General features: G+C 45.1%; 1 protein-coding gene across 2 annotated transcripts in view; it reads right to left on the bottom strand.

The window, feature by feature from the left end:
• Positions 1-14,665, bottom strand: part of Ccdc91 (coiled-coil domain containing 91) — a 141,948-nt gene that overhangs the window by 52,672 nt on the left and 74,611 nt on the right. For both annotated transcript variants that reach the window (XM_051173355.1, XM_051173356.1), the window contains exon 8: positions 943-1,050. In XM_051173355.1, the coding sequence (XP_051029312.1) occupies positions 943-1,050 (108 nt within the window). The remainder of the gene's footprint in view (positions 1-942; positions 1,051-14,665) is intronic.

Below are 14,665 nucleotides of genomic sequence, written 5' to 3'. Positions count from 1 at the left end.
AAGTGCCATAAATGCTGGGTGGGCACAACGGGCCTCCTGTGGTCCAGCTTTCAGACACCTGACAGACACAGGATTCCCAGAACAAGGTGGTTGGTTTATGAGATGCGCCATCACGGAGAGCCCTGGGTTTGACGGAGAGACCGTGCAGCAAAGCACAAAGTGGAGTCAGCAGCGTAGGTGTGCAGACCTTTAATGGGAGGCAGAGGTGGTGACAGATTTGTGCCATTTGTAGGGCAGAGGTAGAAAAGAAAAATCTTTAAAAGAATAGATCCCTATTTGAGTCTAATTTTCTTCCTATCCCACTAAATAGGACTTTTAGAAAGCTGCTTCCATTTTTATTTTCTAAGTTTTATGTTATAAAACATTATAAGAAGTATTTTACACACATGGTACACCTATAAAGGCCTTTCAATTGATGGCTTAATTAATGTAGAATAGCTTATTATTCTGGCTCTTAAAAACATCAAAAGAAAGAAAAGCTCAAACAGAGACCAGCACTTACACAAAATAATGAAAAACTCCGAAGCGAACAGGGTGTTTCTCTGTTAGTGTAGATATGGCTTGTCTATCTCTATCCGCTAATAATCAATTTTACAGTCCGAACACCATTTATAAACCCGTCACAGCAGTTGTTCACGCACTGAAGCACTCACCAATCTCTTTGCTTCTGCTTTGGAGACTCTGGAAATAATAGTAACCTCGGATCGGGGGACACCCCCACAGTGCAGGCCTGTGGCCCGCCCTGTTCTGAGTCTACCACACAATTAGCAAGCTACGTTTACTCAAGAGTACTTTTCCTCCAAGATACATCAAGGAGCATAAACGGCTGGCAGCTGACGGAGAACGCACAGGGGAGCACTCATGGGGGAGCACTCATAGGGAGCACACCCTGGGGGAGCACTCACGGGGGAGCATTGATGTGTGGAGGTGCATGGTCAGTACCTGAGCGTGAAGGAGTTCCTCACACCTGTGAGCTTGTTTCTCGATTGCAGACACGTACTGTTTCTCAATGGCATCTAACTGTTGCTTGACTGAAGACTGCAGAAGTGCCTAAAAACAAGCAAAAAAAAAAAAAAAAAGATTATTTGGATAAGACAATCCCTGGCACTTACTACTGGCATGTGAGTGTTTGACAGCTCTGCATCTCAAGTAGGGCAATCTGCACTCCAGAACCCACATGCACGAAGTGGGGTGCGCTGACACGGGACATTAAGCGTCTATCCTTAGGTTTTATCGCTGTCAATGCTACACTCTTTTGGCACAACAGCCACACCTCACAACTGCCACACCTTCTCCTTAAAAAAAAAAAAAAAAAAAAAAAAAAAAAACACAGCCAAGCCATAGAAAATGATAAAGAGAGTAAATAGTCCTGTGAAATAGAAATTCAGCTCAGTAGAGAGAGACCACACAGGATGAAGAGCGAATGGAAGCTGGTGGGGGAGGGGGGAGGAGGGGAAAAAAAAAAAGCCAGACATATTTCACTAGCTGACAAAACTCCACATCCTCTGGACACACTGCAGTAGCCATGGGCCAAGCATGATCTTCGAGACCACAAGGCAAGTGGAAGCAGATGGCGGCTCTGTGGGACCCAGACAGTAAAGCCTGCCCCCCCACCCCACGGGAGGATGCTCGTGCCCCCAAGATGAAAGGGTGGCGGTTAGGTGCGTGTGAGCCAGCCATAAAGCGGTATTCACAAGGGTCAGCGGGACTCGTGAGACCGAACAGCAGTGTGGGTGCCGGGACGGGACATGAGATGTCACCTCCCCAAGGAAGCCGGGTCAGCAGGTGGTGCCAAAGTACCCCATCCCCTCCCTGGACGCGTCTACATGCTGCAGGCTTTTCTCTCTTCTGTTCCAAGCACTGTGTGATTCTACCATATTCCCATAATATCTACTTGCTATTTATAGATTCTAACATCCTGAGTGCGTACAAGGGCTACTCAGCGCACGCTCTGCTGTTGGACCTATGGTATAATCAACTACTCACGGTCGGAACGGCAACTGAAGGCAGACACTTCTTATGGGAAACAGACCTTTGGCATATTCACCAGCAAAAGAAAAGGGAGCCAAATCTCCTAATCTTTGTTTTGAAAATAGACTCATTCAGTTGGAAACAACAGGCATCGAAATCCTAAATAAACAGTCGTGCATTTTATTTATTTTATTTTATTAAAAACAAGACTAAAAATATGTTTGAGACCTCTGGGTAAGTGTCAGAGGCTCAGAGAGTGGGTTCTCTTGCAGTGAGAGATGTCCCAGCCTCACATCTGGTCCTAGCAGAGGGAAAGGACACAGTGCTCCTGAAGACACCTCAGGCCCAGGCTGAGAACCTACTTTAGAAGCATAAGGAGTGATGGACAGAGAAATCAAATTAAGCCTCTGAGCTGGACTAGATGCTGTAAATCTCCAACTTTCCTGTGGCAAAATTGAGCATTTGTTAGCTTAAAAATTCTTTTCGGTGCTTTGTTTAGTTTGAAACAGGGTCTCATTATGTGGCCTTGGTTGGCCTGGAACTCACTCTGTAGGCCAGGTGAGCTTTGAACCCAGAGAGATCCACCCGCCTTTGCCTTTCAGTTGCTACAATTAAAGGTCTGGCGCCACACTTGTCATAAAAAGAAATAAAAGAATGATATAAACAATTTTCTTGAATGATTGCAAGTATTTCATAAGGAATGCCTTCTTGTTTCGAGGTAGGGTGTTAAGCAAGCCCAGGCTGCCCTCAAACTCACTACGTAGTTAGGTTATACTCCCGCACCTACCTCCCAAGTCCTGGGAGGACAAAGTGTGTGTACCCACGCCTGGCACAGCTCCCATTCTTCTCTGGAATGTGGAGTGTGACAGAAACGCCCAATCGAGAGAGCTGTTTTCATTTCCCTATGGGCTGTGGTCCCGAGCTATCCCAAATTCAAATGGCCAGCTCTAATTTCTAGTTAGTTATGCTTTTAGGGAGAGAAATAATAAAACAGTCCCTTCCATCGTGGAGACAGGAGTCACATGATCCTTCCTCTACCGAACACTAGTTGTTGAGGAAGGCACCCACGAGAGCTGCTTGAGCAAACAGCCCAGTTGCGTGCACACAAGTCCCTCTCTGCAGGGGAGGCAGACAGTGCGCACTCCATTTTAAAGACCCCAGACTGCGGAAAGACGGAGGACGAGCACTCTCCACCATGCACGTGCGGACATGGAGGCCTGCCCATAGGCTCAGCACACAGCTGTTGCATGATGAAAGCCAGAGGCCAGAGCAGAAGCAAATACAGGAAGGTAGAGTCTGGGCAGTGGAGGCAGGAGGCCACGGGAGCCACAGCAAGCCCTGACAGACCTTCTCAAGGAAGTTAACACTGGGAGGCTTAGTCCTGGGCCCAGGAAACTCCCCCAACGCCACCCCTCCATCTCAGTCTTACACAGGGTAGACGCATGAAAACATTCTCACAGCAGCCGCTTGCATCTCTGGCTTCTCCTGGGTCATATATATATATTATATAAGACAATGGTTGTCTTGCTATGCAAAACGTTCATGGATTTTTTTTTTAAGACCAAAAAAAAAAAAAAAAAGAGAGGTACCAATGTTAACTAATAACTAATGCTAATATTCCTAATTTGTGGTGATTTATTATTTATGATTTATTAAAGTTTGCCTGATGATTCAGAAAGCAAAGTCAGCCTCAAGCTATAGAGCTCAGGCAGTGGGGATATAAAGCTTTAATCCCAGCAGGCAGAAGCTGGGAGGTGGCGGTACCTTTAATCAGAATTAAAAGGTTAATGGATCTCTGTGAGTTCAAGGCCACACAGATCTACACAACTGATCCAGTCCGAAAGAGAAACAGCTTACACAAAGGTGATCTCTGCACCTGGGCTAACAACCTTTAATTCCAGCACTAGAGGCCATAAAAGATAGGAGCAGGGTCTTCAGTGGTCAGTAGCAGGCATTCGGTCTCCAGCTAAGCTCAGGACAGAAAGACACTGATGTCTCAGGATTCTCCAGCCACACTGAGGAACGGACTGGTGAGGCTCATGGAGACAGGTAGAGTAAGAGCTAGTGGCTTTGTTGCTTTCCTTTTCTGATCTTCAGCCTGAAGCCTGAACGCCAATATCTAACTCTGGGTCTTTTACTTTTTGTGTCTTCTGTAATTGTCTTTACAGATAAACCGCATGGAACAAGCGCTCCAGTATGGATTAAAGATTTCCAGTTCCTTCGTCCTGGCTCCTGGTTCTAGTCTCTACCACCCATCAGGAAAAGATCATCCTGGCCTCATATGTTCAACCTCTGTGGAGAAGAGCCCCTGTCTTAGGAGTAAAGACCACAGGTCTGAGGAGAAGTAACAACAGATCTGAGTCTGTTTCTTTTTAGAAAAAAGAAAAGAAAAAAAAAAATCAAGTGAATTAAGACATCAGGTTTCTCCATCTCTCTCCTCTCTCTCTCTCTCTCTCTCTCTCTCTCTCACTCTCTCTCTCTCTCTTTCTCAGAAGAGTGCCAGCCAGGTCACGCAAAGGCTGCCAACAACGTCTGTCACCATTTTGGGTGTGTGGAGAGGTGCTGGCATTCAGGCTTTAATGCAGACTGAGGACCAGTGCCGCATTAATACACAATTCAAAAGAAATGTTGGCTGATGGGCGCCGATCTTAGCAGAAATTCAATACAGTCTAGCCATGTTATAAAGTGCTTTGGAGGCTGCGAAGGCCAAAGAAAGCCTTCAGGACAGAGGGAATGGTTCCTGCTGCCCTTGCCATTACAGGATTCTAGTAACATAAGAGCTGTTACCTCAAACACCACACAAGTCTCCCAGTGAAAATTTCTTTTGTGCCATGGACAACACATTAAAATTAAGAAGTTTCTAAAATTAAGCCCAGCACAGAGGCCGTGCACGTCTGCCTTCCAGATACTTCAACCTCTTGAAAAGCCGCCACACACAGGCCGGCCTCCCTCCCCGATGCCACAGGCTCACTCCTTGTGACTTGATTCACAGCTACGGTTTCAGCTGAGAGAACAAAGGCGGGGAGGAAGGAATGATCTCCCCTTTCTCCTAAGTCCTCAGGGGACCAGATGAAGGACTTGGTTACAAGTTCAGGAAGCCTGAAACAGTGGCAAGAAAGGCATCGGCTAGGAGGCTGGAATGGCCAGGTCTGGACTCCCCCAGGCACAAGCAAGCCCTACATCCGGGCAGGAAGGACCTCCTCCACTCCATCTGTTCACCTGCGTTTATCAGCGCTGTGCCTCTGTGTCCCAGACATCGGCGGTGGCCACTGGGAAGAAGTGTAGAGCCTCCCTGTCGGTGGCGATGATGCTCTCTTTACAGTGGTGGTGGCTTCACGCTTCTGATGGATGACGCTGCAAAACGGGATTGCTCTAACAGTTCCTGATTGCTTTGTGCTTTAAGTTCCCCACTGTGTACACATAAAATAGACTCTTGGAAACAAATTGGAGTCGCTATCACTTTCAGTAGTTGTTAAGATTTAAAGGATTTTAAGTCATTACTATTTTTTTTCCCCCAACTTGGTGGGATCAACTCAGGAAGTGCAGGTCTCTGGGGAGAGGAGAAACGGTTCCTCACATGGAACCTTTGCCAAAACTGAGAGCTGTGAGGCTGGACTCAAACAGACCCATTAGAGCAGAACCAGAGACACACCAGAACAAAGTGACTGCATGAAAGGCAGTACCTGAAACCCATAAGACACGCTGACTTATCACTCCTGGAAGTCAGGACTCAGGCTTCCCCAGGACATAGGAGCAAGCGATGCGGTCACTCACAGCTCACACGCCACTAACTAGGACGGAAAAATCTCACTCTCAACAGTGTGGGGTGGCAGCCCTGCCTTCAACCCAAGCTGGTCTTTGCCCACAGACTTCCTAAATGGAGGAGGGACACATGGATACCTCACAAAATAACGAAACCAAAGTGTGCTGGTACCGGGAGAAGATAAGGGTCACTGGCTACTCTTCCACGGAAATCCCTCCTCGACACTACAAAGCAACCCGACAACTCTTCACAAATCGGAGGATTTTCCAAATTATTCATTGTGTATGCTGGCATGTCCAAAACAACAGTAGCTTTAGTAAGGCAAACCCCTTAATAGTGTATGATCGCATAGAGAATTTCATGTCCCCATACTGGCACGCACAGGAATCTACCACTGGAAAGTAAGAACTAAAATCCAACTCGCCCTTCCTGATCTTGACAGCAGGTTACTAACTCATTAGGAAGGAGGCAGCGGAAGGGTTTCCCGGATCATTACATCTCTGTGGTCTGTCCCCAGTATCTATTACACAACAAGGAACAAATTTGACCATTTCTTCCGGTATCTGTCCAACGGGAAGAAATTTAAAAGAACAATAAATGCATTCTTGCGGATGTTCACCTTCACGGAGAAGTCTATAAACACACACACCCTCCTCGGCACCCAGGAATTCAATTTAGGGTGACTGTTAAAACTGTCACCATGCCATCTGTCCCATCACACTTAATGGAATGTCGATGGCAGATGAGTAAATAAATCTGGGTTACAAACATGTCCGTTCGTTGTCCAGTCCAACCACTGCTTCCTGGGCGCACTCTGGAGTTTTCTGTATCCGCAGACCTGCACTAGTGAGAGCTCAAGGATTGCATGGCTAACACATGACATGGATCCGGGTTGCCAGGAAACATATTTTTACAGGTGCCACTGGGCGGTCGCTTCTCCTAAAGTATGAGCTGAGATGTTGCGACACTGTTGGACCGCTCTCCCCTTCCATCATAACACGCCAGGCCTCGACCACGTACATGAGGAACTATGAATTCATTGCCCTTACAAGTCTAATACAACTTTCAGGTAACAAGCAGCAGAGACTTGCAATCTATCCTATCTGGTAGCGTAAGGGGGGCAATGATCAGATCAAAGGCTTGACCGTGAACATCACTGATCACAAAAGGGCAAAGGGCCTAAGCATGAACATTGCGATTTGTAAGGTGAAGGCTCGGTGTGGATGGAGGGAAGCAGGGGCCGTGCACTCGGAACAAACGACGAGTTTGTTTGTTTGTTTATTTATTTTGAGTTTGTTGTATTGGGCGTTCATCCTGGAGATCTGGTACACGGTGAAGGAAGGCGAGAGAGGGAGAAAGGAGGGAATGGAGAAGAGGGGGAGAGGTGGGGGAGGAGGGTGAGGGGATCCAGAAGTCTCCCTCCTGTCCCGTTACCAGGATGCTACTTACCAACTACACGGGCAAAGCCATAATCTATAATAGAACTAGATTTCTTCAGCGTTCCCAGTGCCTTTCGGTTTTGGCCTGGATGGGAAAACCACAAGAATACCCTGGCATGTGGAGTTCTGGCTCAGCCCTGTAAACTCAGAGGCACACAAGAGCCATTCTCAAGTGCTCAACCTTCCTCAAACTTCCAGTGAGGCTGAGCTTGATGGGAGGGGTGAGGGAGAACAGGCCAAGGCCTGAGTCCCATCCAGTCACTCATATCTAGCAGCAGGCTGTTGAGCCAAACTTCGCTGGCAACAGCAAACAATGTTCGTGTCCAGGAAAAAATCTGATCACATGGTCAAACCTGGAATTTATGAGAGTCTATGTTCAATCAAATAACTAAAAGCTATAAATTTATTTCATACCTCTGGGCTAACAGAATGGTGAGAATCAAATAAAAGTATCTTAAATTTTTACTTTCCCCGTCTTTGGATGGAGACCCAGAAACATCTAATCAATGGAAATTACCCAAAAGAGAGAAAACAAAGTTGTTTCTCCAGTTGGGAAAGAACTTTATATAATATGGAGTAACTGTACACCCTGGGAAAAAGTCTCCTAAATGCAATACGCTCTCCCTTACTAGACGGCACTGTCATCTCCAGGGCTCAAACGCAGCAACGGTTAGTAGAGGCTCTGGAGAAATGGGTGCACCGGTCACGTGATTCTCTAGGCTGGCGCATAACTGACACTGATTTGCCGCAGTCCAAGTCAATGCTTACCAACGGGAATGTAAGGCAGACTCAAACTAAGGAAGGAAAAGAGAAAAGCCAAAGACCAATGGTCTCACAAAACGTGGTCTGGTTACTGTGGGAAACTGAGGTACTGCGACTGAGTCGAGAAAACTTCATGCAGTAACCTCACACCAACCACTTTTCCATTCTAACTAGCAGGAACTCCTGTGCCTAAGCTGCGCTGCTTTCTCTCGTGACCCAAACAATGAAGGGGGAGGGGAGGAGCATCAGAATATTCTCATCACAAGGAAAGGAATCGGCCCATGCGTTCTTTCCCCATTAATTAGTCCAGCGTTTACACGCACTATTCATTTACTCGGTAATGAGTGGAACTTAGCTTCTCGATTATACACAGAGCTAAAGATGTCATGTGGAGTTGAACTTCAGAGACAGACTGCAGGAGAAGAGTGGCATTGTGTGCCTTTGGGGAAGGCATCTTCTAGTGTGCAGACACCATAAGGTAAGGGTGAACTGGCTCGTTGGTTGATGGTCAGTTGGTTGGCTGGTTGGCTGGTTGGCTGGCTGGCTGGTTGGTTGGCTAGCTGGTCATTTGTTGGGTTAGTTGGCTGGCTGGTTGTCTGATTGGTTAGTTGGCTGCTTAGTTGTTTAGTTTATCAGTTGGTGGGTTGGCTGGATGGCTGGCTGGATGGCTGGCTGGATGGCTGGTTGGTTGGCTGACTCACTAGTTGGTCAACTGGTAGGTTAGTTGGTAGGTTGCTTGGTCAATTAGTGGGTTGGTTGGTTGGATAACAGTTGGGATGGATAGTTGTTTGGTTGATTAGGAGGTTGACAGGCTGGTTGATTGGTTGACTGGTCAGTTGATATGTTGGCTGACTACTAGGTTGGCTGGCTTGCTGATTTGTACATTTGTTCTGATATAGGATTTCAGTAAGTAGTCCAACTTATCTCTGAATTCACTATGGAACTCAACAATTGTCCTGCCTTAGCCTCCTGAGTGCTTCTACATCTATGCAAAAAGTGAGTCTCTTAAATGTATGCTTCCTGGCCAAGTGCATATCAATAATAAACTGGGTAAGGAGAAGGTACCCAGCATTGGAGACATAAAAATTCTCCCCTGATGTTTGGCCAGCAACCAATTTTCTCATTTCACAATCGAAAATGATACAGAAAATGTCAAACTACTCACAAATAAGCAATAATAATAATAATAAAATAATAATAATAATAATAATAATAATAATACACTTTACAGTTATAACCTGTTAAGCATCATCTGTGAAGAAATACAAAACCGAACTCTACTCAGTATTTTGACTCATTAAGAAGGTAAAAATTCAAGATTATAACACATCTGTCCAACGTGATCTGGAAAATGACTATACCTTTTAATTAAAAAATAAATGTATTTGTTTGGGTAAGATGCAAACCACTGAGATATCACACCATCCCCTAAATCTTTTAAACAATAGCAAGGGAGTATGATTTGACTCCAAAATTAAACAAGGTAAGCTAGACAAGAAAACAACACATAAGTGTTTCTACAAAGTAAAATTCTAAGTCTGTGTTTAAGAACAGCAAAAGAAAACTCTTTTACTAAAAAAAATCACTCTCTAAGTAAGTACTATGCTAGGTTAAAGTTAAAATCAAACAAACAAACAAAAAATAGAAATGTGGGTAAGGGCGGGACTTCAACAGAGAGGAAAAATCCTCTATACAGTAGTGAAACAAAAATTTTAAGCAAAAAAACATGTTCAGATCTTATTTGTGTCAAGCTGGAATTTTTTAATGAACCGAGCTTCAAGTGAGACGGAGGAAAAGCAGCATGCTTGACTTAAGTGTCTTGAGAACTTCCCCTTGTGTTAGAGCAAGCTAGAAGAAGCTGGATTTCAACACACTGAGTCAGTTTAACTAAGTACTTCCTTGGAAAATTCTTCCCAAAAGTTATTTAGGGCAAAAAGAAAAACCATTTTTTGAAAGTTGGGTTAGCACTGGAAATTACTTTACCTCAAGGACTGATGGGCGCTGTGCTAGCTGGACTGAGGCATGAGCAGAAACTCGGTAGAGAACAACAAAAAGGTTGTTGTGTGGAAGGATGCTTTCTAGAGACGTGAAGACACGGTCAGGCAGTCCCTTCCACATTGATAAACATGCCACACTTTCTCCACGCTCAGCTTCCCTTGGTTCTCCCTGGGCTGTTATGCTGACCCTCCTCCTTAAAAGAGCTCTCCGACTCCAGAAACACAAGGACAGAGTTTTACTAAAAATACATCTTGATGTGAGTCAAATCCTACCAGCTTAGCTACAACTGAAACTCAATTTCTTCTTGTTTTTCCTCTTAACTTTCAAGAACAAGGAACGGTCCTACCTACACTCACTCACTTAATCTTGATGAGTGATTTCACTGGGATATCACATATGTATATGCACACGTGTGTAAAGGTATTTGCCATGTCCTATAAAATCTGAGACACAAAAGTCACAGTGCTATGATCTGTAAACGATTGCTCGGGTTGCTCGGGTCACAAGAAGCACAACTGTAATGAACTACTTATGTCAGGAAAAGCAGGCCCTGCTTCGCTGTCTCCGGCTGAGATCCTGTGCTCTCAGAACTGCTGGTCCTGAGGCCACACTCTCCATCAAGACAAACAGAATTCCAAGGCCATCTTGTCAGCAGAGGCAGAAATGCTTTCCTCCTGCCATCTCAGGCTCCAGGCTCGAGGGCCTTCTGGGCTTGACATTTGCTTCACTGTGCTAAGTCCTAAGAAAAAGACATTCAAAACCAGTCCATAACTCTTACTAGCCAGAACCTGGAAACAGCCTAGATGACCCTCACCTGAAGAATGGATAAAGAAAATGTGGCATTTACACAATGAAGCATTACTCGGCTGTGGAGGGAAAACAAAAAACAAAAAACAAAACAAAAAAAAAAAAACAAAACACAATGACATCAAGGAATTTGAAGGCAAATGGATGGAACTAGAAAAAAAAAAAAAAAATCAAAAATCATCCTGAGTGAGGTAAACCAGACCCAGAAAGATAAACACGGTATGCACTCACTCATATGTGGACATGAACTGTAAAGGATTCCATACTGCAATCTACGGACACAGAGAGGCTAGGTAACAAGGAGAGCCCAAGACAGGACAAAGGGACATAGAAGAAAGCTCCTGTGGGGGCTGGGGGGGGGCAGGTGTGAGTGAGAACATGAGATTGGGAGGGTTGGGTGGAGGGGGAGAGTACTGGAAGATGTCTTGAACGGGAAAGGGGACAGTGGAGTGTCCAGTGGAAATCCTGTACAAGGGAAACATCCAGGAATCTACAAGGATGATTACCCCAGCTAACATTCCTAGCAATAGTGGATACATGGCCTGAACCGGCCATCTCCTGTGACCAGATTGACCCTAATTGTCAACAGAGAGCCTTCACGCAGTAACTGATGGAAGCAGATGCAGGGATCACAGCCAAGCATTGGGCCGAGCTTTGGGGAAATCCTGCTGGAGAGAGGGAGAAAGAATTGTAGGAGCCAGAAAGGTCAAAGACATCACAAGGAACCTCACGGAGACACCTAACCTGTGTTAAACAAGAGCATCACACAGGAACTAACAGAGACTGAACCAACAGGCAGGGAGCCTGTATGGGACCAACCTAGGCTCTCCTCTGTCTCTGTCTCTGTCTCCTCTCTCCGCCCCCACTCTCAGAGAGAGAACTGGGGCTGTCCCTAATGCTTTATAGCTGGCTCTTGGGAACCTACTCCTCATACTCCCCAGCCATAATACAAAGAGAGATGCTTAGTCTTATAGTAACTTGATAGGCCATGCTTTGTTGCTAGAAATAGAGGCGTGGATGGGGGTATGGAGGGAAGGTGGGGGTAGGGAATGGAAGGAGAAGAGAGAAGGGAGAACTACAGTCAGGCTGTAACATAAATAAATAAGTTAAACTAAAGTGATTATTATGTTATGTTCATAAACAATCAGCGCAAAAAAAAAAAAAAAAAAAAAAAAAAAAAAAGGAAAATAGGCGAAACTCAGCAGACACTGTGGCACAGTCCATGTATTCGGTACAATGGTCTCTCCAGCTGGTGCTCTTCTGTTCTTCAACAGACCTTCCTGTATGGTTCTCATGCCCTGGTGAACCTACTCAGTGTCTAAACGAATGAAGGTATGTTGGCTTTTACCCAGGAGACCAAAAGGACAAAAGGCTAGACTGGGCCACCATCTATCTCCTGCTCTCAAGGGAGTCTGACAAGTTTGCAACAAACATCTATACTGTCCTATTAAAGAAGCAAAAGAGATTGGCCAGGGATAAAACAAGGAAAGGATGCTCATGTGTGACACTGGGAAACTAATACACTGAACACACCAGCCAGCATCTACTAAGACTTATTACCCATGGAACAGGTTTGTTCAGTATGTGCCCAATATCCCATGGCCAGGATACCTCTTTACTCCCTATTCACTGAAGACAATAAAAGTCATCCCCAGAGAAGCTGCCCCGAGGCCACAGAAGTTAACAACAAGAGTCCAGCTCTGCAATTCACCTCTGATTATAAAACCTCTGATTTTGGGCGACCAGGTCTACTAGCAGGAGCACGTAGACAGAGTACAAATTTAGGGCACTATAAAACACTCCTCAGAAAAAAGGTGAACAGTGTTATACAGAATCTCCATTGAGAGCATTAGGTAGAACATCCATCTATTAATATAGAATTACTATAAAGCTTAAAGAAATTAAAATCCAGGATTGGGTTGTATATATTGTTAGGATCACAAGGACTAAATTCCTCTTGTTTCACAACTCCAGAAATGCTGCAGAGTAGATCAGAACTAAAGAAAAGTTCACATCATGACATGATTTATTTCTATAGTAGGTTAAACAAAACAAAAAAGTTGCTTCATTTGGACATTTAAAAAGTGGCATCTCTTATATTTATGGTTGTGAGGCTAGCCTTTAATGGCTGAGCTATCCCTCCAGTCCAACACACTTGCGAACACCTGATTTTTGACAAAACAGCTAAAAGTATACAACGGGAGGAGGGAAGCATCTTCAACAAATGGTGCTGGCACAAATGGATGATGGTGTGTAGAAGACTGCAGACAGACCCATGTCTATTGCCATGCACAAAACTCAAGTCCAAATGGATTAAAGGCCTCAACATAAATCCAGCCACACTGAACCTCTGAGAACAGAAAGTGGGAGGTACCTTTGAACAAATTGGTACAGGAGACCACTTCCTGAACATAATACCAGTAGCACAGACACTGAGATAGACAATTAATAAATGGGACCTCCTGAAACTGAGAAGCTCCTGTAAGGCAAAGGACACAGCTGACAAGACCAAACGGCAGCCCACAGACTGGGAAAAGATCTTCACCAATCCCACATCTGACAGAGGGCTGATCTCCAAAATATACCAAGAACTCAAGAAACTAGTCAACAAAACACCAAGTAATACAATTAAAAATTGGGGTACAAAAGTAAATAGAGAATTCACACTAGAGGAATCCAAAATGGCTGAAAGACATCCTTAGCCATCAAGGAAATGCAAATCAAAACAACTCTGAGATACCATCTTATTCCTGTCAGAATGGCTAAAATCAGAAACACCAATGACAGCTTATGCTGGAGAAGATGTGGAGAAAGGGGAACACTCCTCCATTGCTGGTGGGAGTGCAAACTTGTACAGCCATTTTGGAGATCAGTATGGTGGTTCCTCAGGAAAATGGGAATCAGTTTACCACAGAACTGGACAATTCTACTCTTAGGCATATACTCAAATGATCCACATCCATGCATCAAAGACATCTGTTCAACTATGTTCATAGCAGTATTATTTGTAATAACAAGAACCTGGAAGCAAGATGCCCCTCAACTAAAGAATGGATAAAGAAGATGTGGCACATTTACACAATGGAATCTTGAAATTCGTAGGCAAATTGATTGAAGAAACCATCCTGATTGAGGTAACCCAGTCAAACCAGAGGAACATGGTATGTAATCACTGATATATGGTTTTTAGACATAGAGCAAAGGATCACCAGCCTACAATTCACACCGCCAGAGAAACTAGGACACAAGGAGGAACCTAAGAGATTCATACAAGGTCTCTCACAGAAGGGGAAAAGGAACAAGATCTCCTGAGTAAATTGGGAGCGAGGGGGGATGGGGCGGGCGGGGGGAATGGAGGGGTGGATGAGACAGTTAGCAGAGAGGGAGTTATGAAAAAGAGAAGGGGAGGAGAGGAGAACATGTACGACCAAGAAGATTAAGTCTGAGAGGAATAGACAAGAGCAGAGAGAGAGAGAGAGAGAGAGGGAGGGAGAGAGAGCAAGAGAGAGAGGGGGGAAGAGAGAGAGAGAAGGCCTGCGCAGGCTAAGGGGCCTCCAAGAGTGGAACCAGGATGTATCCCTGGTGCATGAAAGGACTTTGGGATCACATCCCCCATGGAGGGATGCTCCCCTAGCTTAGAGACAGGAGGGAGGGCCTAGACCCTACTCCTAATGACTTGACAGATTTTGATGATCCCTCCTGGAAGGCCTCACCCTCCCTGTGGAGTGAGTGGAGAATGGGATTGGGGGGGGGAGGGGGGGAGCATGGGAAAATGGGAGGGAGAGGTAACTGGGATCCATACATCAAATAAGAAAAAATAATTTAAAAAGTGACATCTCACCTGGGCAGTAGCGGATCTAGAAACCATGCTAACACAGTCACATGCCCCCAAACGCTGGTCAATACACAGAGAACAAAAGACTAT

This window comes from Phodopus roborovskii, unplaced genomic scaffold (assembly GCF_943737965.1).
Source record: "Phodopus roborovskii unplaced genomic scaffold, PHOROB, whole genome shotgun sequence".
Classification (NCBI taxonomy): Eukaryota; Metazoa; Chordata; class Mammalia; order Rodentia; family Cricetidae; genus Phodopus; species Phodopus roborovskii.
The sequence above is the reverse complement of the archived record's forward strand: the minus strand, read 5'-3'. Positions and strand labels throughout refer to the sequence as shown.